The sequence below is a fragment of the Coturnix japonica genome, chromosome 7, assembly GCF_001577835.2.
Source record: "Coturnix japonica isolate 7356 chromosome 7, Coturnix japonica 2.1, whole genome shotgun sequence".
Classification (NCBI taxonomy): domain Eukaryota; kingdom Metazoa; phylum Chordata; class Aves; order Galliformes; family Phasianidae; genus Coturnix; species Coturnix japonica.
This window is the reverse complement of record NC_029522.1, coordinates 9,552,962-9,579,011: the sequence shown is the minus strand read 5'-3', so window position 1 is coordinate 9,579,011 and position 26,050 is coordinate 9,552,962. Positions and strand designations below refer to the sequence as shown.

General features: G+C 40.3%; 3 protein-coding genes across 3 annotated transcripts; 1 reads left to right on the top strand and 2 right to left on the bottom strand.

Moving 5' to 3' along the window:
* Nucleotides 1-4,716: 4,716 nt before the first annotated feature.
* MAIP1 (matrix AAA peptidase interacting protein 1) lies at nt 4,717-8,788 on the bottom strand (the record flags this gene model as incomplete). Its single annotated transcript, XM_015868187.2, is given in 8 exon segments — nt 4,717-4,977; nt 5,182-5,332; nt 6,274-6,400; nt 7,449-7,465; nt 7,709-7,763; nt 8,447-8,509; nt 8,511-8,542; nt 8,545-8,788. Coding segments are annotated over 8 exon segments (768 nt in total), but the record flags the coding sequence as incomplete, so codon positions are not given.
* A 23-nt stretch (nt 8,789-8,811) lies between these two features.
* On the top strand, nt 8,812-13,263 carry TYW5 (tRNA-yW synthesizing protein 5). The gene is made up of 8 exons (XM_015868180.1): nt 8,812-8,969; nt 9,321-9,475; nt 9,873-9,942; nt 10,789-10,833; nt 11,303-11,440; nt 12,015-12,102; nt 12,605-12,721; nt 12,875-13,263. Exons 2-8 carry the CDS (start codon nt 9,345-9,347, stop codon nt 13,129-13,131), a joined length of 846 nt encoding a protein of 281 aa, XP_015723666.1. The 5' UTR covers nt 8,812-8,969; nt 9,321-9,344; the 3' UTR covers nt 13,132-13,263.
* Nucleotides 13,264-17,393: 4,130 nt separating this feature from the next.
* On the bottom strand, nt 17,394-23,726 carry C7H2orf69 (chromosome 7 C2orf69 homolog). Its single transcript, XM_015868178.2, has 3 exons — nt 23,712-23,726; nt 23,289-23,674; nt 17,394-21,998 (listed from the first exon to the last, which is right to left on the bottom strand). Coding segments are annotated over exons 1-3 (1,227 nt in total). The 5' UTR covers nt 23,713-23,726; the 3' UTR covers nt 17,394-21,158.
* Between the last annotated feature and the right edge of the window lie 2,324 nt (nt 23,727-26,050).

Sequence of the window (26,050 nt, the reverse complement as noted above, 5' to 3'; positions counted from 1 at the left end):
TGCAGTTCCTCAACTCTCTTTTTTTTCCAAAAATAAATAAAAATCCCAAATCTTTACTCATATTAATCCATTCTCAATTTATAAAACCATTACAAAAGAAAAAAAAACATCAGAAGTACTGACCTGGCTGTACTGTAGGTAGGAGGATAGGAGATTGCAAACCAGCATAACAGCAGGAAGCACAAACTACCACACTAAAACCCATGGGCTTTAACAATACCCACATGCTCAAATTGCACCAATGATGAAGCTTCAGGTCTCCAGACTGAGCAGCTGGTACTTAAGTTATGGATGTTGCTCTTGCCAAGAGGTTTCAGAAAATTCAAAAGAGGGATTATTGAGGTATTCCTTTTCTTCCCCCCCAACCTTTTTTGCTTCTGATTTCTAAGGATGTGCTATTCCCTAATTATTGCAAGGCAGAGACAGCCTGCAGCTGCTCTGATTCACTGAAACCTTACCTGGGCAGTTTCCCAAACATACTGAGAAACCTCTGCAACCTCACATTTGAATTTCAGTTCCTATTCTGGAAACCCAAATAGATCCTTCATGTACAAATCACAGTACAAGAATAGCATATTGTGTAAAAAGTTACTGTCAAATGTAACATATAATCTATAAAAACATTGAAGTCAACACTTGACTCCTACACATACTAAATCTTGCCCTTGAGGCAAAGGGTTACATCCTTGCTGAAACACCATCTCCTCTGCCAGGTGCAATGGTTAGCAGATCAGAGACACAAAACTTAATAACACCAAAACAGCAGATTTGTCCATGTGGACAAACTTGACCTGACAACCTGACACCTCTGTGATCCAACCTTGCTTACACATGTACTTTGCTTGCTTGTCCTGGTCACATCGCTCAGTTCCTGAACACTATGAAACAAAAATCGTTATGAAGAGACCTGTTCTATGACAGCAGAGGAGAGAGAAAATGGCACATGAGGGAAACTACAACTAATTTTAACTCTCCTGTACTTCTAAGGGAATCACTCCAAAGGCAGCAAAAAAGCTACACTCTGCCCCTCCCATTAAAACTCATGACAACCCTCCCACCAACTTCAATAGGAGCTTACTATGGAAAAGCTTATGTCATTTAATTCAGATTAAATATGTTTAAGAGACATAGTTGAGGAGTGTTTTGAACAGTGCTACAGATGCACAGTGACTAATTCAACATCCCTGTACAGCAGGATTGTAAGAAAAATGAAAGAACACCACATTCACATCAAAATAAGTGAAGGACATGGAAGTACATCCCTACAACATATTGTGGGCAGTCCTCACTCTGAAACTCCATTTAGGCCAGCTGCTTTTCCCTTAGACAAATAAAAGCACAGCTATATAGGCAACGCTCAATCTTCTAACTGCTTCTAAATGCTTCTTCCTGTGCTTGGTGAAGTGCTTCAAAGCCAAGGCTTCAGATGCACACATGAAAGAGGAATTAAAAAACACACCTCCAGCACATGCATTTATCTCAACCCATGCAAGCCAGAGACATGATGTGAATACAGCCTACACCCAAAGGCACCCAGCTGCAGTCAGTGTGGCTGGAGCACATAGGACAGAAAACAAGATTAACCACAACATAACTGAAGGAAAATATTTAACTCACTCCCTTTCAAAGGGCAAACAATTGATTTTCACTTCAGAACAATTTTGAAGCAATAAGACTTGAAAATAACCAAGTATAACCTCAAATAAAGGTAAGGTTGCACTTGAACACGCCCTACAGACTGAAGAAAGCTGAATGCAGACTCCAAATTAGTCAGGACAACACTGGGAAAACAATCACAATCCACATGAAAAACAGACTTTAAAATGTGAATGCAAAACTAAGGTTTGCTGTTTTAGACACTAAGGAGCCTGAATGAATTCACATCTACAGCTCATCTCTCACACTGTGAAATCACCACTTTCAAATAGGTTGGCACTTCACAGAGATGACGCTATGGCTGACTCAGGATGAAAGCCACTAAGAACATCAAGACTAATGTTCTTAAATCTAAATGACTTAAACAGTACTGGAATGGGAATAAGCACCTCTGCCATTTTATCCTTTATCCTGCTTACATTCATTAACGTTTCCCACTCCCCAGCTGTGTAACCAAGGCCACCTACTGGTGAGTGAGATGCACAAATTAATAGGGCTTTGTCAGCCAGAGCTAATTAACACTCAACAAAACTTAGTTGGATACATGAATTGAAAGTGCACCAAGCAGCTGTTTACAGTTGAGCAATGACAGAAACAGGAAACACATCCACAGTTTCTGAGGAACGTCTAGTCTTCCCAAGCCCCATATGAACCTAAATAAGCACAATTTTACACAGGCAGAAGGCTGTGGTATTTTACATCTCAAAGTTCAGTCCTAGTCCAGACACCTTGCAACCTCAGTGCTCTGTGTAAAATCAATCAGTAGTGTCAGCCTGGCTAACAGGTATGAATTTTACCCTACAACTTACTAAAAAAAAAGCCAAGTAACATTGTTTTCAACAATTACAACAGCCTGCGTGAAAAAGTCTGCAAATGTTTTAGATTTGCATGTATAGGATGCATAGACTGTAAAACACAACTACAATTATCCATGACTTACAGCAGAAAAAGTGGAAATCAGAAAACGAGACAGAAGGCAAATAAGGCACACCCAAATCCAAACATATTTCTAAAGTGAAGTCTAAGACAAAACAGCAAGAGAATTTAGGAGCAGGAACACATACTGCGACACAGAACCCTGTACTGTTCCAGTGATCCCTTTCAGCATTTTTGGGGCAGTACATTCATTCAACGTACATTTATTCTCTTTAAGTCAAGAACTAACCCTGGGTTTACCTTTTTCCCCCACCCCCTTATTTCTGGCAGGAAGCATAGCAAAACCCCACACAGTATGGTATGTACACCTTCTTCTTTCAAATGTCTATTCCTTATTAGTAAATCAGGAAAACATCTCTAACAAAGCACCTTCTTTAGCTCCTTTTAAAGTTTTGTAACACAAATTCTCTGTATGAATTTTGGATAAGGCATTTGAGTGCTATCACTAGAAATTACTGAAGTAAAGGATGATATTCTTCTCCAACTTAACCTGCAAGTCTTGGATCACAATCACATAAAATAGCCCCATATCTTTTTAGCCATGAGAACTTGGGACAATCTTTATAGTACCTACCAATGTATTCACAAGGAGTTAGCATGAACACACTAAATCCATTTTGTACTTTAGAGTGGTTGGGGTAGCTACATTTGGCTGGCAACACAAAACCAGGTGTTTTTTTGTTGTTACTGGTTTTTTTTTGTTGTTGTTTGTTTTTTTTTATCCTCCAACAGCAAGGAGAAGTAAGTATTTCCTTACCACCCAATGAATAAGACTGGTTTAACTCTAGCAATTAACATGCTCTTATTAAAGATTATCAGACAAGGAGGAATAATTTATAAGTTTAAGATAATTGCAGTATTGGAAACCTATATAATCAAAATGACTAGAGATAACATTCAAGCATACTTCAAAGCCAGCTATAGTTAAAAGAGTGGAAAAAAACCCTCAGACAACTAGAAGAATTGAAGAGCTCAAACTCAAAGACCACTGGCATTGTCCCTGTCACACAACCACAAATCTCTATCCCAATTCTGATTAGAAAGAAATGTAAAAACTTGGTATAGTCATAATATTCACTGATACCTGTTCCAGGCAGAATGAACATTCTTAACATAAGTCATGCAACTCATTGTAACTCAGGCAATAATAAGCACTGAAAGTCCAGAGAAATGTTTGCACTTTTCAGCAGAGTACTATGGCAGCAAGTAAGTCTTATCATTGTAGTTCTAACATTGACTAATTCAATCTTCTATGATAAAAAAAATTTTAGTTCAGAACAAGAGAAATGGAACAGAAGTTACAGACAACATAACTCGTATTGCAAATACATCTAACATGAGTTTGATTCACTCTGTAAGAAATACTCATCTTGCTCGACCTTAGTTGTGATCTATGAGAAAAGCACATTCACCAAATCTTCTTTGAACTGCTTCAGAGGTGGCCAGCACTGAAACACAGCTCCCCTCCTCACCCTGACCATCTGTGCTGTGCTTACATGCCCACTACTAACAACTGAATGAGAAGTTTAAAAGAGATTTACAGATACTCTGTCCTTTATACAATGATTTGCCCATTTCTTCTACAAGCAGTTCCAAAGGTTCACTTAGCTCCATTATCAGGTCCACTCAAAATTCAAGTTTTAGACCGAACACAAACTTCTGAACTTGGAATTACCTGTGAGTTACTGTACAGAAAGGAGCACTGTTTTTGTTAAAAAAAAAACAAAACAAAAACCTACAATCCATTTTCCCAGTGAGATATTAAAGAGAACTTTTTTATTCCAGTCTCACATGAAACACTATTAATGGCTCTAAGTTTCCTAATCTCAAACATATTCAGTAATGACATCACTCCAAACTGAACTGTTGAAACTAGACAATCTAATAAGTCCATCTACCGCTACTTCATCTCACATATTTTTCAGTTACATACTGTAGAGTCCCTGGGAAAAAAACAAAACAAAAGAAGGTAATTTAGAAGAATCAGCAGCTATGAAAGTGTTGAAGTACCATTTCTTCTCAGAATACAAAAAGTCAGCATCCCTATTATACCGGCCTTAGTGAAAATGTTCCATTTAAATACCTTGGATGAGCACCAGTACCAATTAAATCTGTAGCAGCCTGTTCCATTGAAAAGGCTTTATTGCAAAGTTTCAGCATATTGTAAACTTTAGAAATAATTTTGGGTAAATCAAATATACAAACTTCTTCCCTGCTTTTGGAAAAGAGGGAAAAAATAGACCAAAATATAGACTCATATTTGTAACAAGAGGGCATTTTTAATGTAAAGATTCTGCAGAAGGCAATTATTCTAATAGCTTTGGATGTTCAATTCGTGTAATTGTCCAGTCCGGTTTTGCTCCTTCTGTAAATTCCCTTTGGAACCTGGGAAAAACAAAGAAATACTTCTGTATTATTCCTGTGAAGGCTCATAGAATGATGCTTATGCACCCAAGAGGAAGATACACATTCACTTTTTACATTCTTTAAATACTTAATACATATTCTGCACTGATACAACACATTTTCATTTCCAAACTAGTTTTCACACCGCTAGCCCTTGGACATACAAGGGGAGAAAAAACTTACTCATAATTTGCAGTTAAAATATGTCTTTTTTCCTTAGTGTTTTCGTCTCCAAACACAATCTGGAAGACTTTGGTTTCACCTGGTACTTCATCAGGTAGGTTAGCACCATTCAGATACCAGAAACGCATCAGGATACTAACAAACTTTCTTCCTGTCAGAAATAAAGCATTATATAAACTTCATGTTTCTCAATTGTCAGATGTTCTTTACCCACTATTTAGCTCAGTGCCTACTGAGACCCACAAAAGGTAGTTGACTTCAGTCAGAAAAAGTATAACAGAATAATTAACAACACAGCTATTTAAAGCAGCATTCACATTGTTAAGCAATAACAGAAATACCATCAAGAGAAAGGCATGTAATTTATGAGCTCTACCTCATGAGAATGTATACAATCTATCTGTATAAAAAAGTTGGTTATCACATCATCAAAACCCAACTATTTGTACTACAAAAGAGGGTAGAGGAATTCAATCTCAGAAGTTAACAAGGGGAAAAAAAAAATCTCCAATAGCAGGAAAAAAAGCCCACTTGGTTTGAGAACATGAATTTCTGATTCCAAGACTCAGGTCAACTTTGACAGAAGATATAATTCAACATTAGTACTTAAACAAAAGAAAACTTGTTTGAGCTTAACACTAGCTTAAAAAAAATAACCAGTGTTCTGTAACTATAACTCATGAAAGAAAAATAGTAGTGAAGGCAGTAAAATGTCTTCCATTATCCAGCTTTAATTATTGCTCCTGGAAGGTAGGTATTTTCGTATTGCTAAATAAATCACCCTTCTGCATATAGAAGAGTCACTGCTCGAGTGGTTTGAGATCAAGGACTAACAACAGAGTTAAAATTATAAAAGAGGAATGAACAAAACATACACAGAATTCAAAACAGTACCATAATTTAGTAACAGTACCAGGTTCTGGTTTAAAAGGAAATTAGGGAACTAAATGCAGGTGAAGTACAAGCAAAAGAACAAGGAATGAAAAAAAAAAAACCAAAAAAAACCCAAAAAAAACCCAAAACCTATTGTACAGAGAGCAAAGCCAGGAAAAAGACCGCCCATTGCATAAATGTGTTAGAATTCTCACATACCATCATCATCATAGTAAATGCGAACATCTCCTTCTGTTGTGTACATGATGCATCCATGTCAGCCGCTAAAAGCATCCCTGTGGTTCTCAGAGAGTGAAGAAATCTTTTCCTTCAACATCTGAAGTACCTAGGTTCAGAAAAAACTCGTGCTTAGTTCTTCATTCAGAAGCTGAAGTAGCAACCTTATCTATAACAGTTAATAAAGAGGGCTCTATTGCTGTAACATTTGTTTAACATTGTAAAACATAGAGCAACTGTGAGCAAAGCACTGGGCCCTCCCAAGCCCTAGCTAACCATACTACAGAGCTATTTAATATTCAAGTCAATGAAAATGTTTAGAAAATACACTGTGAAAGCAGAAGTTGCACAGCAATACATTTAAGTCCAGAGAATACAAGTTTAAGTTAGTTTCCACCATCATAATTATGCTCTGCCTTAACACCACTGACTTTGCTATATGCATATTTTTTACATTTCAATTCAATCATTTCTCAGTTTCTCAGTGATTTCTTTGTAAATCAGTTCCACTACCACTGAGTTTAACTTTGCAATTTCATGATCCACGCCCCCCACCTAGAGCAATGTTTAAACATTTCCAATCAGTAAAGAGTAGAAAAACCATTCCTTTAGGACTTAACTTACAGATTACACTCACAGTCGTAGCTTTTGAGCATTGTACGATATACACAATATTGTTATATAGAAAGGGTGTGGTGGATGAGCTGCATAACCTCAAGCACCACAAAAGGAGACATCACAAGGAAAGATGAAGTTATGCAGCATGTCTTTAACTCATATTCAGTTTTTAATCCTAACTTGAATTTCTTCTTTCAAAAGACAAATTCAGAGGTTGCATGGAGGTTCAAGCATTGTTACCAGACTCTAGCTTCTAGTGCATGGTACGTATGAATTTCACTGGCCAGAGCAAGACACTAGCATGGTACCAGCACTGGTGCCTGCACACTTTGACCATGAGCTACCTCAATGACCTGAAGAATTTCAGATGACCAGAGGAAAAGGAGATGCTTTTTCAAAACATCTGTAAGAAAAGAAAAACCACAGTCTACTGTGCTCAGAGAGGAGGTGAGACTTTCCAGCAGGGATGCACTGTGCCAAAAAATTCTGTAGCAGAGGAATTGGTGGCAATAGGACAAACCAAGCTGAAATCCAGGAACAGGGCAGGATACCAGTCCTTGAAGACGTCCTCGCTTTGCTGAATGCAGCATGCACCTCTGTCCCAGGAGCAAACAACGTTCGAACAATTTGGAATTCAAATATGACAGGTACACCAGAAATCCTATCACACAAAATAATAGGGCAACCGATCCAATGCTTAGTGGCAAGAACATCTTTTTCCATCATAACTTTACTTCATAATAGAAAACCTCAGCTGGCAGAATTAGAGATTGAAGCACTTACCTCTGCTGAAACCAGCCGTCCAGCAGGTCAAGTTTTCGCTGAGAGAGAAGCTGTGAAACAACGGAAAAGGCCTACAGAAATAAAAGAGAAATACACAAATAAACTATTTTCAGTTTGCATACTCTTCGGGCAAATACATTGTTATAGGGTGAGCTACGTAAACATTATGATTTAAGACTTCAGTGTTTGCAATGTATATCACCATTGAAATGAAACCCCTCACAGCATTAAAAAAGTGATTTTGTTAACTAATAAAAGCCTAAGAGTTTTTCCTATTCTCTTTTAGAGCACATCAGTTTTGGTAATACACAAACAAGTGCCTTTCTGTGTAATGATTGCAATGGTCTACAGCTGTTTTCACCTTTTTGTTGAGTAATGTCTTCCCAGCTGATGTTTCCCTTCCCTGACTGACCCCTGCCCAGCCCCTTCCCAAGCCACCTCCCAGATGCTCAACGTTGAAAACTAGGTATCAAACGTACTGTAGCCCCAAAATCTTGAAGGCTCACAGCCACCCATCTCCCTCAGTTTTGTAGGCAGCATCACATCCATGTATCCAAACGGTGCACATACAAAACGCTGACGGTATGTTTCGAGATATACCGCACGTACAAAACGAACGAGAAGAGCAAAGCAACAGCGTCTGCTCACATCGCAAACAGCGTGCCGTGCTTCTGCCCGGCTGTACCTCGGCTTCCCAGGCACTTTAAGGCCACCCCCGCTCTCAGCTGCTGTGTAATGAACCCCGGATCCTCACCTGCTTGGCGCCGCGCGTGAACTCCTCGATGCTGAACTCCGAGTCGAAGTAGAGGCGGATGAGGCAGGTAGTAGAAGCGGGTGCGAAGCCACGCAGGGGGTTGGTGATGCGCACCACCACCACCCGCCGCTGCGGCCCATCTCCCTGCGGGCCGCTGCTGGTGAAGCGTGCGGAGGAGAGAGTGGGTACAAGGCCGGGCAGCGGAGGGGCCGGGACGCGCTTAGGAGCGGGGCTGCTCGGGCCGCCCGGGACCAGGAGCGCGCGTCAGACAGCGGCACGGCGGGGAGCAGCGCGCAGCGCAGCATGGCGGCCCTGCGCCCGCCCCGGTACGTCCGAGCGGACAGCGCTCCGCCGGAAACGCGGCAGGAGTCGGGGAACGATTCTGCTCCGTTCTCCGTTCCCGGCGGACCGAGGACAGCGGCCGTGGGGGGCGGGACATGGGCGGAGCGAGCAGCTCGTAGTGCAAGTGCCGAGTCTGGACGGCGTGACGAGGGAGCGCTTCGTGCGGGCCGTGTACCCACGGGTACGAGCATGGACACGGGGGAGCGGGGTGCCGGGGATGCGGCGGGGGATCCAGCCATGTCTCCTCCTTGGAGGTGTTCAAGACCAGGTTGGACGGGGCCCTGGCAACCTGATCTCAGTAAAGGTGTATGTTTGTGGCCCTGCCAGGCAGGGGGGTTTGGAACCTACATGATCCTTGAGGTCCCTTCCAACCCGGGTCATTCTGTGATTCCTCAGCCAGCAGGCAGGAATGAGTGTGGCTATTCTTTGGCTCAGCTAATGATTCCGCAGTGATCCGAGAACACCCCGCCTGCACCACCACTGGATACAAATGTCATTCTCTGCTGCTGTTTCTCTTTCTCTCCGTCCTTAGAGAGAGCCGGTTGTGCTGAAAGGAATGGAGCTGGGCCCTTGCACAACCAAATGGACAGTAGATTACCTGAGCCAAGCAGAGGGATCTAAAGAAGTAAAGATCCACGTTTCTGCAGTACCACAGATGGATTTCCTCAGTAAGAACTTTGTGTATAGGTACTTCCATCCCAAATCTCTTGTATTGGATGTTTGTCACTTTTAGAAGCAATTGTGTAAACTTGAAATGCTGTAGAACTAAATAAGTATGATTAAAACAAAATAAGTAGAACCAAAAAACCAAACACATAAGTCTTAATGTGAAATTCCACAATGTAAAACTGATGTGAGTGTTGCTGCAGTCCCATTGTAAGCTTCATGCTGCTGCCTTGTCTTTGTATTGGTTTTGGAATTGGCTTCAATGGCTGTTGGATTTGCTTGCTAGGGTCTGTACTGAAGACAGTTTAGTAAAGCAGAGAAGTTTGTAAGATATGGTGAGAAAGCTTATGATTTTAAGCCTTGCATTTAGATCATGTTATGCTCACTGACTGTATGAATTTCCACGTTTGCGTTTCAGAACCCTGCCTTTTGATGTGTTTGTACGAAGGGCAGCTGAAGTCAAGCACAAGGACTACTTTCTTTCTGAGGTAACTTCCTTAGTGACACAGCTTCTTTTCTCAGTTTTGTATTTGGAGCGGAAAAAATAATTGCAATGTAAAGTCTTAGACCAGTAAAGCACTGGATTTTAGAGTTAATTATTTTGTGCGGCTTGGAGCCAAGAGAAAAATGTGAGGGCAAAGAATTCTTCCTGTGGAAATTGCTGTGTGTGTGTACAGTATGGTTAACTTCAGCGGTGCTGTTCCAGCTATTGAAACCTAACTGACATCAGCAAAAGCTCCAGCAAGAAATTGAGCGACCTAACCTTGCTTTAAAATACTTGTGTACTTCAGGTGTTGTATAAGAAAACATCATGAAGATATGAGTTTGATTACACCTGCTATCAAAATATGAATACAGATTTATTGTAATAAAATTTCTGAGTAGCAAACTCACGGCAATCTTTATGCGACTATGTTCAAATTGGATTCTTCAGATAATTATAGTTAGCAAGCAAACTGTTCTAAATGCAAATTTGCTTTTCACTGTTTATGCTACATAGGATGCCATGTGATTTGAAGCCAACTGAGATAGCTTCCCACATCAGCGTTCTGAAGAATAGGAGTTAGAATCTGCCTTTCCTTTGAATTCAATAAAAGCAATGCTGAAGCAGCTGACAAGTCTTCCCCTTCACTCCTCGCTTAATTTACATTTCCCATTTGTTGAGATGAACAGCGGGGAGCAGTAAAGTATAACAAAGTAGCTGAATTTCTGCATCTGTTTGTGTAACATTTTAATGTAGCCCTACATTAGATTAATGAAAAAAATGTAGGCACTTAAGTGTATTTCTATCTCATGTTAAAACCAGAATGATTATTTTTGTGTATTATCTACAGGATGAGAAGTACTATTTGCGATCAGTGGGTGAAGATGCTAGGAAGGTGAGTTACCTGAGACTGCAGTTCTAATGTTGTGAAGCAGCAATTTTTATTGTCACCTGGCTGTGTGGTATAGCTTTAAAACTTGTTCATGGTCACTTTCTCTAGGGATCTGAGTGGATTTATGTCAGAATATTTAATCCTAGGTGTCCAAAATAGTTGCTGTTAAGAGAACTTGGCTGATCATTGAAGAGTATATCCTTTATATTCTATTCTCTAGCCATTGCTGTAATCTAATCTAAAAGGATTTCTGATGATCACTTCTTTAGTGTGATTTCTAGCAGTCACGGTTCACAGCAGCTCTATTTTTGTTACCACTGGTGACCAAGACTGAGCTGAAAGAATGGCAAGTGAAAAGCTTTGTTTGCTGAATGAAATTCTGGCCCTGTGTTCCTTGTGACATGAAACGATAGTAAGGTGCCTCCTTATTTTAGCATGCATAAATGATTTTCTGACTGTTTCTTTTGTCCAGGATATTGCAGATATCAGAAAACAGTTTCCTGTTTTGGCAGAAGATGTTCAGATTCCAGAGTATTTTGAGAAGGAACAGTTTTTCTCTAGTGTCTTCCGCATCAGCTCAGCAGGATTACAGCTATGGACCCATTATGATGTAGGTAATAATATGGTTAGCATCAAATGTTGCAGATGTGGGGTTGGGATATTAAGTTACAAATCTCTGTTGACAATCTTCTGTTAAAGACAAACTTCTCATAGGTAATAGTACGATGGTTTGGGCAGTCTGTTGCTGCAGTGCGGTAGGTTCCAAATAAGATGGTCTTCTGACATGCAGTGCAATTGCAAATAAATGGATTTGTAAGAAAAACAGCTTTTTGCAACGTAAAGGAGATTTAAAAAAAATCAGTAGAAACTCAGCAAAATGTGGTAGAGGTAATACTGAAAAAGAAAAAATGTATTTTGCATTATATTTTGCTGTTTAATGTATCTAAAGAGTGGTGTACCTTGTGTTTTAAGATGAAAGAACTTGATTCCTGTACAAAGGAAAAGAGTAAAGTTGCTGGAAAGTGGTGTTATTTTTTTCGAACACAGTATTTTTAAAGAATCTGCAGCTAAGGGATAAGATTGCTCACATTCTTAAGTTTTTTTAGCTAGTTCTTAATATACGAGGGATTTAATGCTCTTCATTCTTAACTTCTGGCTGACATCTCTTACTGTGCTCATTTCAGGTAATGGATAACTTCTTAATCCAGGTAACGGGTAGAAAGCGAGTTGTTCTGTATAGTCCTCGAGATGTACCATATTTATATTTGTCAGGTATGTACGCCATGCACAACTCATTCAGAGCTTGGTGACCATAGTTGCCCCTCCAGTTCATAAGTGTTGTGCTGTAGGAAAACAATCTGTAACTGATAACTTTAATTGTAAGAAATTATTTGGTCCCTCTGATGCAGTTTGCTGTGATCAAAGCCAAGAATTTTAGTGATGCAAGTTAGGAAATCTACAAGTGAGCCCTGCAGCTTTGCTTGGTTCTGTCTTCAAGTCTTAACTGTGGAGCACTGTGCTCTGTCCAGTTTTGAAATGAAGTTATATATGTCAGTGGAATTATCATTTAGTTTTAATAAGGTTGTGGTTGCAGGAGAAATACAGACAAGAGAATATTAATCTTCAGTAAATGAGGAGCGCCAACAGATTTGCTTGACTTTTGGACGAGTTACAGAACAATAAACAATACTAAACTGTGCTCAAAAACTGCCGTTTCCAGCAGTGTATTAATGCTTTGTTTCCATTTATTCCTTACTTCTGAAAATGTCCCTAGGTACTAAATCAGAGGTGCTAGATGTTGATAACCCAGACTTCGAGAAATACCCACTTTTTGTGAAAGCCAAGCGCTATCAGTGTCATCTGGAAGCAGGAGATGTGCTATTTATTCCAGGTAAGTAACAAATAGATCCTGTCTGTAATACAGTAAATACAGTAGTGGAGGCTTTTCATCAGGTAAAATTAGCTTGGGTGATTCTGACACTTGTCATGAGTCACAGGGAAGTTTTAGATTGCAATTTTCATTTCAGACACTTTTCTTTCACAGCTATGTGGTTCCACAACGTCATTTCTGAGGAATTTGGAGTGGCACTGAATGTCTTCTGGAAACACCTTCCTGCTGAGTGTTACGATAAGAGTGACACTTACGGAAATAAAGATCCCACAGCAGCCTCTAGGGCTATACAGATCTTGGACAGGGCCTTGAAAACACTTGAAGAACTGCCTGAAGAATACAGGGATTTCTACGCTCGAAGAATGGTGTTACGGATCCAAGAAAAAGCCTATAGGAATGATTATGGATAAAATAACACATTGTAAGTCACAGACTTCTGCGGAAGCAGAGAACTATGTGTTAATACAGGAACTGTGCATGCACACACAAACACGCTTTCTGTAAAGATAAAAAGCAATGTTGATAAACTTTGTTATACATAACTGTTGGCCTTGTAGGATGTTTTGTTTTTCCTTATGTGATGTGTTCAGTCCCTTTTCTACAACAAAACTCATATCTGCAGTGCCTGCACTTGTAAATCTACATTTTTTAAATTATTTACATACATTTTTGTAAAAGGAAGTTTTGGTATCTGGACAGATCTTAGCAGAGTGTACACTTAGAAATAACTGCACGTATTCCTGAATGCCTCCTTCTATACTACAGTTTAGGAAAGCTGTAGAAATTTCTATGGGGTTCAATAGAGCCATTGGTGGTAACGATGATGGTTTCTTTCTCACTCAGCCTGTGTGGGGAGCTTTTGCTCCCTCTTGTGGTGAAACTCCAGAGCATTATTTAAGGCTGAGCTGCGAAATGTGCAGCAGCTTGACCACAAGGTAGATGGTGTATCCCTTTCCAAGCTGAATGAGGCGTTATGCAGGAAACTGTGTTGCAACCGGTCCCGGCCTCAGTGCACTTAGGCATCACTTCCGCTTCTGTAGCTGTAAAATATGTGCAATTAACTTTCCCACAAATTCAATCTTCAGCCAGAAAACCAGAAGTGAAGATCGTTATGGAGGAGATATAGGATCTGTTGGGAGCAGTATCTGGAATGCATTACGTTACCATCTGAAAGGAGGCTGCAATGTATCATTTGGCAGCCAAAACTATTTGTATTTACAGAAGCCATGTAGAATGAAGGTGTGCATGTCACAGAAAGGGTTTTATATTGCCCCTTGGAAATCTGTTACATGAGCAGTTTGGAAGATGCAGTATTTATCTGACATCCAGGTCAGTCTGTGACTTCCAGCAGTGGGGCTATTTTCTGGAGAATGGTATATTTTCAAAACCCTTTTAACTAGATATGTAGGGCTAATAAGGCACTGGAAAAAAACTCTTCAGAGTAGCAGGGGCTTGCTACACTGTGCCCATTCTTTCTCTAAACCTATTCTTCTTGGCAGTTTAACCCAGCAAAAATGGCTTGCTGCCATGTGAATGGGCACCCAGCCATCGGAATGAATAGACATGAACTGACTCAGTCAAGCGATTCTGATGGGCATCATTGTGCACTTTGTGGGTAGAATTTAGATCTAGAATAACAAACAGGTCTGTAAAAATTTTTTCTGCAGTTGAAGGATTGCTTGTGCAATACTGCTTAGATGGAACCTGTGCCTGTTGGGCTGGGAAAGGCTTTGGCGAAGTTGTAATGTCAAGAGCAACACACGAATTGTTTTTGTATGTTAGGAGTAAATGGAAAGGCTCAAAGAGCCTGCAGGATACTCAAAGCTGTTCCAGCATTGTGCCTTTGATGCAGCTCTGTTAACTCTAACTGGCAGCAGCTTCTCATTACACTAGTACAGAGGAAGTACTGTGCTGATCTCTCATTCTACCACTTCTTAATTCTCTGTTGCAAAAAGAGAGGCACAAACTAGCCTGGTGTTCTCAGGCCCTCTCAGCATTCGGGTATAAATAAGGAAACTGTTCTTCAGATGTAGTTAACCAGTGTGGAGGTAGCCCAGCAGAAAAGCTGCAACAATTTGCTCGTTGGGCTAGTGTGAAGTTTGAATTGGAAAATACGTATCTGGCTGGGCAGAGACAATCATGAATTAAACGTCAGCCAAGAGCTATAGGAAGTGCAGCTACTTCTGCTTCATATTTCCAACTTTACTTTTATATGACAGCAGATGAGGTCATCTCACTGTGACCATCAGCTGGTGGTCACCCAGCCCTGCTCATGCTTCTCTTCCATTGTGTTATGAGAAATGTGAGTGAACACAGTTTTTTTTTTCCCCTCATCAGTGAATACCTAGTGATGTAAGCACATATTTGAGAAAGACAAACAAATAGTATTCCATGCAGATCAGTGAGAAGGTCAGCACAGCAGTTATTCTGTCAGCATCATAAGATTTTTTTTCCCTTTGAACCAATTTCTTGAGTCTCTTAAAAAATTCATATAAAACACATTGCTCTGAAAATGCTGTTAAATTAGAAACCAAGCAGTTTATAAGTGTATTTTCTTAATCTGAGCATAACGTGTCTAGTGATGCAAATACTGAAGTTAGTGTTCAGAAATAAAACATTAAAAATAAAAAAACCTTGGTGCTTTCAAACCACTGCGATAGATGTTGTGAAGTAAGCAGTAGTGATGAGTGAATGGTGTAAGTATTAAAGAAATAAGCTCCAGCTAACACAGTGAGAGAACACACGTAGCCACATTGAAAACCAATGACTGAAATAACATATTAGAGCTGCTAATGTTCTGTGGAAGTCTGTCCTTTAGGGAACCACAGCAAAATGGGATCATTCCACAGTAAAACACATGAAGTTGTATAACTGCTGACCATCTTAGACATTTAAAACAGTCACTCTTAGCATACATAACAGGCTAGTTAGCTGATACAGGCTGCTCTGGACCAAGTACTTACAGTATCTGCAGTCAGTAGTAACCATATGTTTAGGGTGAAATTTGAACAAGTGCTTTTAGAATGTAATCAAGTTCACAGCAACAAAAGTATCAAAGTATCAAAAGTATCAAGGATGACACACAACTTCAAAAAAAAACACTTCTGAAGCATTTTTCCTAATGTTTCCGGTAATAAGAATCAAATGCCAAAACTGATGTCAAAATACTCTTTTAGCATCAAGATTCTGCCCATCATATGCATGCTGAAGGTTTGATGGACCTCCCTTGACTACATGGTTCTCTCCAGGTGTGATATAGATAGAGTGTGTGTTAAATGTCTAATTTAAAAAGACTGGATTCAATCACAAAAGATCAGAAATATTTGCAATTGCTTTCAAATGTTCAGGATGAATATATTTGCCTCATTCACATAGTTAGTCTCACAATTAGTCTATTAACCTGACAGAGGCAAGGATGATTTTACCACAGTAAAGGTTATATTATGTATTACATATATATCTATGTATTACTTTACAGCTTTAAAAGATTCTTTTATTCTCTGGCCAAAATGTCTCTTTACATACCTGGGACATTTAGAGTCAGCCATAGCGTCATCTCTGTGAAGTGCCAACCTATTTGAAAGTGGTGATTTCACAGTGTGAGAGATGAGCTGTAGATATGAATGTTTCTACATCTGTGCAGACAATATAGGTGTTATGTACGCTCAGAAGTATTAACTACTACTATAGAGACATCACTATTTTAAAACCCAAAGTACTCTGAGCAAAACGCCTGCCTTCATGGTGAATCTTAGTGATGTGGAGCAGCCTGTACTGTGTGGGAAACATCTTGGTGGGATTTTTTTTCTTTTTGTCAGTGGGAGAAGTGAAATATGTTATGCTAATACTGCTAAAATGAGTTCAGTCAGGAGTGTCTGTCTGGCACTGGCAAAAGCAGTATCTGTCTCCTCCACATGGGTGTTACATGACCTTACACGACTTGCTTACTTTATGTGATTTTAGTGGAGTTGAGAACACACATCTTGGACCCTAACAGAGTTAAGAGACCAGTAAGATCAATGGACTAACCTTAGCCTCAAGGTTATCATCAGCAATATTTACATGTGCCTAAATATCTGTGAAGTTAAGAATATTATAAGTTGCGTGTTTTATTTTTTTCCTCCTTCAGTCTACCTTCTTTACAAAAATGAAATTAGATTTCAATACAAGATTGCAGAGATTCTGAAGAAGTAACACAAACTGTGATTTGAAGAGGCTGTCTCCTGCAGATTGCAGTCTGAGACACGAGCCTTTGCTTTTTGTTTTGTACAGGGACACCCTGCACCAAATGTACATTTGTAGATCCTGCTAGGCAATACCTAAAAATACGGCACACAGGAGAGCACAGATTAACAGCTATATTGCTACAAGATGGGTTGTGAGGCTCTTGGCTTCTATGCTACAAGGAATACAAAGCACTGCTCAATAAGGGTTTTATGCTAAAGCAACTATAGAAGGATAGAATCACCAAGGCTAGAAAAGACCTCTAAAATCATCCAGGCCAACCATCCACCCATCACCAACATTTCTCACTAAACCACGTTCCTCAGTATAACTATGCTGGCTGCTACTCAATGTAGCTTATCAGCTACAGAGTACATTGCATATATCCTGTATTAAAACACACCTGGCACTATTGATTATTTGTGTTATCAAGAAACAGTGCAACAAATACCTCAAGCAACATGATTAATGATTAATACATGATTACATTAATACACGATTAATATATAATACAGTTATGCCAGAACCATATATAAACTCTGTAAAAACAATACAAACCAGTTGAGACATCCATAATTTTTCATGAAACGTCTTCATCCTTTCCATTATTTTTTTTTAATCATTATTATTGCAGGATCACATTTACAAAACAGTTTAAGTTACCCAGATAGAGAATATTATGCAAATCCAAAGTATTCTTAAAACTTAATGAATTATTTGAAAGAGACAAGACAGGATTATCCTCGAAAGTACAAAATTCAAGACCAATGAAATCACCTGACAGGGCTGAGATTGACATCAACAAAGGCAAGAAGAATAGTAATCAACTTCCAATAAAGTTTAATGATATCTTGGAGGGTTTGATTTTACCCACATCTTTCCTGCTGTGTTTCCAAGCGATACCAAATAAGTCAGTGCAGTCTGGTTTTTAACAGACCTTCAGTTATTTAGTTTATTTGATAGATACCTGCTTTGAAACCCTAGAAGCAGATCTCAAGAAACAGTGAATATATACCATTCCACTGTTACACTGAGCATAGATGAAAAATAAAACCCCAGTATAATTTAAGATATGCACTAGAAGTATATTGATAGATCTGGTATAAACGCAGTACTTCAACTTACAGTCTCTAAGACAGAATAAATTCCTTCACTCCACACAGGCAGCAAAGTAACTTCAGCTGAGAAAGGACAACATTCACAGAAGCACCGCAAGAGGGAGAGGTAAAAAAAAAAGTGACTTTTGTGTCTTCAAATAGCTCAAAAAGGCTCTTCTAGGAAAACTTAAGTGCACAGTCAGATACAAACACATTTATTAATGAATAGCCAGACTTCCTAATTCCTGAAGTGACTTTGCAATAATTCCTATGATTATTTAAATACATGTAACTCCTAAAAGTTATCTCTAAAGCAGCAATAATGTAAATTTAGCAAGCTAGAACAACTTACTTTAAAGTACTAGTGCTAACTTACATATGGAGGCAGAAAGATGTTATCACTGGGAGAACAAAGGATTTCAGTAACATTTTAGGACTTGGACCCTCGATCACCTCTCAAAATTTGGGTCCAATTTATTACAGAAGCATCTACAGAAATGTGACTATATTACCTCTTGGTAGGAAACAAGTCAGCTAAGCTTCTGGTATTTAAGACACAATCAAAACGGAATCATTTACGTTACATGTAATTTGGACAATTTCACAGAACTGAGCACAGTCTTAAAGGGATTTTTAACAGCTGTGGCTTGAAACATATTAGCATTCCTCAAAATCTGAAGAATCTCTTTCCTATTATCCAAGAAGCAAGCAAGTAACATGAAGGATAACAGCTATTACATACCTGGTTGCAGTAAGGATGGTGTAACATTCCTTACTCCACTCAAAAATATAAGGGTAAAAAAGAATGGAAGCCACTCAACTTCAGGTATTTACATCTAAGCATACTAAAAATCTGCCTTTACAGCTATCCTCAAGAAACAAGCACGTACAAACTATGACCCATGTCATCCTAACATAGAAACATTCACACCCTTAGGTACTTTACCAACAGCTTTCCTATGTATGCAAGTTTCCAGGAGGCTCTTTTAGAATGCTGGATGCTAACTGTGCTAACACAAAGCCTGCTCTGCAAAAAAAAAGATGCTTTCAAATAAAATCATTTTTAAACTAGGTCACCACAAGCACCTGACATAACAAACAGAACTCAACTGCTTGTTTAAGCATTTTACACTCACGTTGAAGTGTTTTCACCCATTACAAATAGTTTATTTTCTATATTTTTTTGCATATCATTTTTAACATGCATTGTAATAAACGATGCACATCCAGCAGAGTACTACAACTGTTAGAGAATGAAAAAAAAACAGGCGGTTTTCCCTCCACAACATCACAGTAAGTTTAGCTTTATAACAAAGTGCTTATTCTTCAAACTAATACAGCAATGTTTGAGCTGATTTTGCTTAACAAATTATTGTAAGCCACCTCCACCAAACACGTTAGTGTTATTTCCAAAGGGCAGCTGCTCAGGAACTTCTGAAGATGATGCCAACATTTTAATAGCTGTTCACAAAAGCTTGTAGCAACCCAGTCCTGCTGTTTTGGCTGGCACTCAGTTGGTTAGAAATGGATCTATGATCTGGTAATTAATATGTGCATCAATATTGCAACAGATGTCAGAATACTGTCTCCAGTGAAACCCATATATTCAAAATATCCCAGTACAGGAAAGACGACCCAGGTCTTTCCTTAAGCAGTGTAAGAGTAACAGGAAGCAAGAAACAGAGGGAAGGGTACGCTAAGCAATCAAACATGGGAACAGTGTTGAACAAAAAACTTCTCTTCAGAACTGAGCTGTATTTGTTTCTACAGTTTTCACTAACTTGCTTTTGTATTTCTATCCTTCAGGAAATCCAAAGCCATTTTAAGCCACAGGTTCACTGTTAAAAGCTGCAGTTGTCTTTAAGGATTCCCCAAGATTTATTTGTAGATAAATAGAAAACGTTGTTTACAAGAATTAAAACAAACAACTGCATTACGTCCATCTTCCATGCTGAAAAATACTCAGGTTTGAGGCAAGAGCAACATTTGCCTGGCTTTGATTTTAGTTAGAATTGGGTGTTGGTTTTGTTTTGCTTTTTCCTTTTAATTTCCTGCCTAGAACATTAAGCTCTGAATGCAGATCTTTGGACAGCTCTACAAGCAGCTACTGCAATATGTGGAAAGGAGAAGAGTTCTACAAACAGAAGAACTACAAAACGGCTACAGGCAGCAGACTAAAATTTTTAATGCAACTTCTCATACATCATGTACTTACAGCTTGATCTAGATGAAAACTAATGCTACACTTTGTAAGAAAAACTTCACCAGTCCAAAATCAGAAGGGCTACAGTTACCCCTTGAGTTGAAAATGCAGATATTACTGCTGGTCCTTACAGAAGTTAGTCAAAACAATAGCAAGGTAAGTCAAAAGAGCAATAAACTACACCCTTACAAACATTCTTGGTCACTCAACGCAGCTAAGTCTAAATTTTCAAACTCAATGCAAAATGGCTATTCACAAGCAGATACTGTGCAATGAGTTAAGGAAACTTTGCAGGCACAGAAAAGGAAAAGAGCTCACAAAGAAGAAAAACAGATTGACACTATTGTTCCAAAGGGAAATACTCATGACTTTCTCAATTAGGAGAAACATTAAAAAACTGGAAGATTTAGTTAACTAAAGGAAACAATCTTCAACAAAATAAAAACTAAGATAACTAACAATCACTACCCTTCCATCAAAAAACTAATGTGTCTGCCATGGACACAGACCAACGTTTTTAGCCCTGGAAGCTACCAAGCTGACATATCCAGACATGTGAAAGTCTAGAGTACTTATAAATCCCATTGAAGGCAGCATATGACTTTAGATACCCAAGACTAAAAATTCTGCCAGTAATTTGACAAGACACACTCACACAACACAAAACATTTATAGAATAACTCTTCATAACAGTTTTGGGTTTATTTTTTTCCCTTTTCAGGAACCGAGTGATGACGTCTTGCAGATGTCCACCTTTTGAAGCTACTGGAAATGTGTATATGGCAGCTATTAGCAACTCAGGACTGATTTCATATTCTCTTCAGAAAGCATCTGCTCAAAGCTGTAAATCTAGATAACAGGATCTACCACATCAAAAGTGCTTTTATGATGAATATACTATTTCGATACAGTCTCAAAATACTTCATGTACTCTGAAATGGTTATCTAGGGAGGGAAGTTCATCAGCAAAATGTAGTTGATCATTTATTTCAACACCAAATTCTTCAAGTACCTGTACAAATTTCTCATGCTCTCTCCCAATCCACGACCTCATTGTGTCAAACACTTGATACGGCGTAACATGAGAATGAACTTCAACTCCTGTCTGTGCGAGTTCTTTCAGCACTTCAGGATAAGTAACCCAAGTATTGCTTCCTCCCGAGTGACCACCATCCAACCAGTACATGGCTTTTATGTTTTTTAGGAAGGCAGCTGTGTTCTTGTCTTTCTTCGCTTCTTTCAGCTCATAAAGCAGCTGGTTCAAAACCACACAACCTTTACTGAAGCCAATCAAAGTAAACGACACTGCATCTACAGCAGACGGTGCAACGAAGTTCATGGTGGAATTATTAGAGCATTCACAATCCTTCTCTCTTTCTGTGGCTGAGCAGCCATTCGCTGTAGGAACAGACTGCGGCTCTGATTTACAAGCAGACACTTTTGCATCCTTGCTGAAACCATGCACAGTTTTCTGGGACTGCAGAATATTCTGAGAGAGTCTGAATGCATTAACTAGCAACGCGTGGAGATGCTTGAAAGCTCCAAAATCGGTGCTGTGCTCTGGTGCCCCAAACATGTTGCTAGTCACAAAGTTGTCATAGCAAGTGAATTTGTGCAAGTGCATTCGAGAACATTTTACAACCCAAATAAAACTATCAGGGAATCGGTGAGCAAGTATGGTAGCAACATTTTCAAAACTCCAGTGCTCCCACTGAAAGTTTTCTGGGTGGCAAGACATGATGTCATAATAGTTCTGAAAAATTAAAAGATAGAAAAGACGCATTACTACATTGAAAAAACAGCTCAGCTCCATCCAGCACATCCACAAGGAGGGATCACAACCAAGAGAACCATTTGGCACTACAGAGATGCTCTCTTACTAGGCTCTAAGAACAAGAAATATGTTAAATATTCCATTTAATATAATTTAATTAAATACTCCATTTAAATTCACCTATTCTACTTCAATTTTTTTTTATCACACATTTTTATATCCCCAAAATCAACATAATTAAAGTAAGTATCTTCGAGTACACATCATTTCTGTAGTATTCACACTCCAAAAGGAAATTAAAGTATTACTCATTCTAATATGACACAGAATAATAGAATTGCTTACACTGGAAGGAATTTTAAAGTCCATCCAGATCCAATCCCCTGCTATGGGCAGGGTTGACAACTGGTACATCAGCCTGCTCAGGGCCCTATCCAACTAGGCCTTCAGCGCCTGCAGAGATGGGGCATCCACAGCTTCCCTGAGCAGCCTGTGACAATGCCTCACCCCTTTCTGAGTCAAGATTTTGTCCCTACATCTAACCTAATTCACTCTTCTTTTAGTTTAAAGCCATTCCCCCTTGTCCTACCATGCAAAAAGTCAATCCCCTCCTGCTTGTAAGCTCCCTTTGAGTACTGAAAGGTTGCTGGAGACTTCTTTTCTCCGAGCTAAAGAAACCCATCCTTTAACCTTCCCTCATATGAAAGGTGCTCCAAAACACACAGTTATAACATATTTACTCCATTTGCAGAAATACCGTTTCTCTTACTAACAGACAAACGATAGACCTAATCCTTCAGGAATAGGTTTTCTCACGCATGATCCTCACCCCTGAATCCCTAAAGGCAGAGAACACGGATCTGTTACAGGTCCTGAGGGCAATACAAGCACTGGACAAGCACAAGCAGCAGTGGCAACTTAAAGGGTATTCTTAGTCCGTGCTGACCGTTGAAATGGCAGTTACATACTACCTGATGTGTGCAGTCACCGCGTGCACTGCAGGCTCCTTTCGACGTCTGTCAATGCAGAGACAACACGTGCCTCCTTACAGGCACGGTCATAAACACCTCGAAAGCAGCCAGGTGACCGTGCTATCCACAAATCCGCTGTGGAAAGCTCCCGTTTTCTAGCTCCCCCATCTTTCCCAAGTCACGCTCTGACACAGCTCCACCAAAAATGCCGCCCCGAGCGCTGTTTACAGACGTTTCCCCCAGGCTGCAGGCAGGGCCGGCTCCCTCAGCCGCAGGATTCCAGCTCCCTGCCCCGTACCTGCACGTCTCCCGGGAAGTACACGACGTGATGCTGAGGCGCTGCCGGGCCGCGCGGGGCCGGAGGCAGCAGCAGCAGCAGCTCGTTGGCCCGCTGCGGCTCCGCGCCCGCCACCTCCGGCAGCCGCAGCCACGGCGGGTTCAGCCGCGATGAGGAGAAGCCGCCACCACCGCCGCCACCGCTCGCGGGCCCAGCGGCACAAGCGGCCGGTGTCCCGCAGAGGCTCATGCTCCCGCCCAGGCCGAGGGCGGCGGGGCCGAACAGCCCCCACAGCAGCGACGCTGCGCCCGCCCGGCAGCGCCCGCTCATGGGGCCGCCGCTCACCGCCCGCAGCTCAGCGCACTGCGCGCCTGCGCCAGCTGCACTCACTGCCCGCCCTGCACTCACTGCCCGCCCTGCACTCAATGCCCGCCCTGCACTCACTGCCCGCCCATCGCTGCCACCGCCCATAAGGAAACCAGAACGGCGCGGTGCTCGTGCCCATATAACGGCCTCCCACCTCAGCTGTGGCGTCATAGAACTTTGAAAAAGAGCGCGAGGGGCTGCTCTGTGCTAATGCCGTCGAGGTTCTTTTTGTTGGTGGTCACCTCACTGCGCCTTGCTACCTGTCAGCAGGGCTCTGAAGTGATTATTTGTTGAGATGCTCCACTGATGATCCCTTGGTCTCATCCTGTGTTTGTTAAGTGATGCTGAGATGGTTGTGTCTGGTTTATGTTCAGTGTGGCCTTGTTTGGAAAGTGTACCAGACTGAAAAAGTGATGAGGAAAAATTGGGCGGTGTTTGTCTCTGGATTTGCCGCTCTGACCAAGAAGGCCCTTATGTGTGCTGCTGTGGGGCACGTTCGGTGCTGTGGGTACCCTTGGTTCTGTGTGGAGCAGTTCATTTCGAAACACATATGTGGGCCCTTCTCTTTCCCGAATGTACTGCTGTGTTTATCAGAACACCTGTATGGGAAACTGGCAATTGTGGCCTAAGCCTCTGGTTCATCAGATGAGGCAAGTGTCAGGTCAGCTGTGGGAGCACAGGCGAGGGTAATTCAGCTGTGCTCCCGGAAGGGATGGAGATTGACTCCATCTCTCCTAGACTTCATTTAAGGAATGACCACCACTAAGGCAGCTTAGAGATCACTCCTCTGTGGAGATTGCCTCAGCGTTTTCCAGCCAGACTGAAGGAATCCGTTTTGGTGAGTTTTTCCTATAGCAGCCTTCTGGATATTTATCACCATCCTTCTTGTATTATTACCATCTTCGTGTTATTTTCATGTTATAGCACCTTAGGTCTATCTGTTTCATTTTAGTTAAGTTAGCTTGAATATGTGAGGACGGACATTGTAAGAAACATTTTCTGTGTGTTTTGCGTTAAGAAAGTGCATTATTCACTGCAAATAAGGAAAAGAGCCTTTCCACCCTCCTATTTTTCTATATTTGTTTATTTGCTTTGGTAGTTCTACTTTGAGCAATATGTGGGTTTTTTTTTAGTACTGAAATCAGAAACAAGATTGGAGACAGAACAAGGAGTAACAGCCAGAAACTGGAGCATAGGAAGTTCTGCACGAATGTGTGTAAGAACTTCTTTACAGTGAGGGTGATGGAGCACTGGAACAGGCTGCCCAGGGGGGTTGTGGAGTCTCCTTCTTTGGAGATATTCATGACCTGCGTGTATGTCTACCTGTATGATCTGGTGTAGGGATCCTGCTTTGGCAGGGGGGGTTGGACTCAATGATCTGTGGACGTCCCTTCCAACTCCTGCGATTCTGTGATTGGTGCCTGGTGCTTTTAATGAAGGCTGGTCCTTCATCAAAGGCTTGAGTTATTTTAAAGTTATTCTTTCTGCTTTGTATTTCCAGGAGAAACTGGATTTTATAATTTTTTTTTTTTTTTTTTTTTTTGTGATTTATGTGACTTGTAGATTTTTATATTTTAAAAAATTGTCTTAAAACTCATTTCTACTATTTCATGCATGGAAATTATGTTTGGCATAGTTTTCTTAGATCTGTAATGAAGAAAATTTGCACCCTTTCCTGCTCACCAGGAGAGGGCGGTATGCAATGCAAAAACCTTTTGTGGAGCACCCTCTGCTTATAACCGTGGCCATGTTTTGGTGGCTTGATGTTGGAGGTGTGTTTCATTAGATCTAGTAGTCAGTTCCAGAGACTGCCTTTAGAGCTGGAGTCCCTCTGGAAATTCAAGTAATGCACCCTGACTATGATCCCAAGAGTTTAAAGCTCTGAGCAATGTAGAGCTGTGGAGTGGTTATATCTGGAAGACAACTGCTTGAAGCACAGTCAGCAAGAACAGGTTGTTCAGGATTCTGGAGACTCCACAACCTCCCTGGACAGTGTGTTTTAGTGCTTGATTACGCTCTCAAGATATAAAGCTGCTTTAATGATAAAACAGAATTTCCTCTTTCAACATGTGCCCACTTTTTTTTTTTTTTTTTTTTTAAAAGGGAATATTTATGGAATGCTTTTTTGATTTTTCTCTGTAAATATGTCCCAAGGCTAGAAGCTTAAAATTGAACCTTTCAGAACCTCTGCTAGTGAAGCAAAATTAGAGGGGGAAAAAGCCCTCTAGCTCTCATTGTATAGATGTTTATTCCAGTTCATACAGACAGTTTTTCTTAATCCAATTTGAGCAGTTCTGGTCCACACTGACATAAAAACTTTTAATTGACAGAGCTAATAAAATGTTGTCACTACTATGTTTTATTAGGTAGGAAATACTAAGACCTGCTCCATATATAAGCACATGAAAAAGCACTAG

Coding starts and splice junctions, on each gene's coding strand:
- TYW5 (XM_015868180.1), top strand. CDS start 9,345: ATGGAGCTGGGCCCTTGCACAACCAAATGGACAGTAGATTACCTGAGC. Junction 12,103..12,604: donor ACCATATTTATATTTGTCAG/GTATGTACGCCA, acceptor AAATGTCCCTAG/GTACTAAATCAGAGGTGCTA. Junction 12,722..12,874: donor AGATGTGCTATTTATTCCAG/GTAAGTAACAAA, acceptor TTTCTTTCACAG/CTATGTGGTTCCACAACGTC.
- C7H2orf69 (XM_015868178.2), bottom strand. Junction 21,999..23,288: donor ACTTCCCGGGAGACGTGCAG/GTACGGGGCAGG, acceptor TTAATTTTTCAG/AACTATTATGACATCATGTC.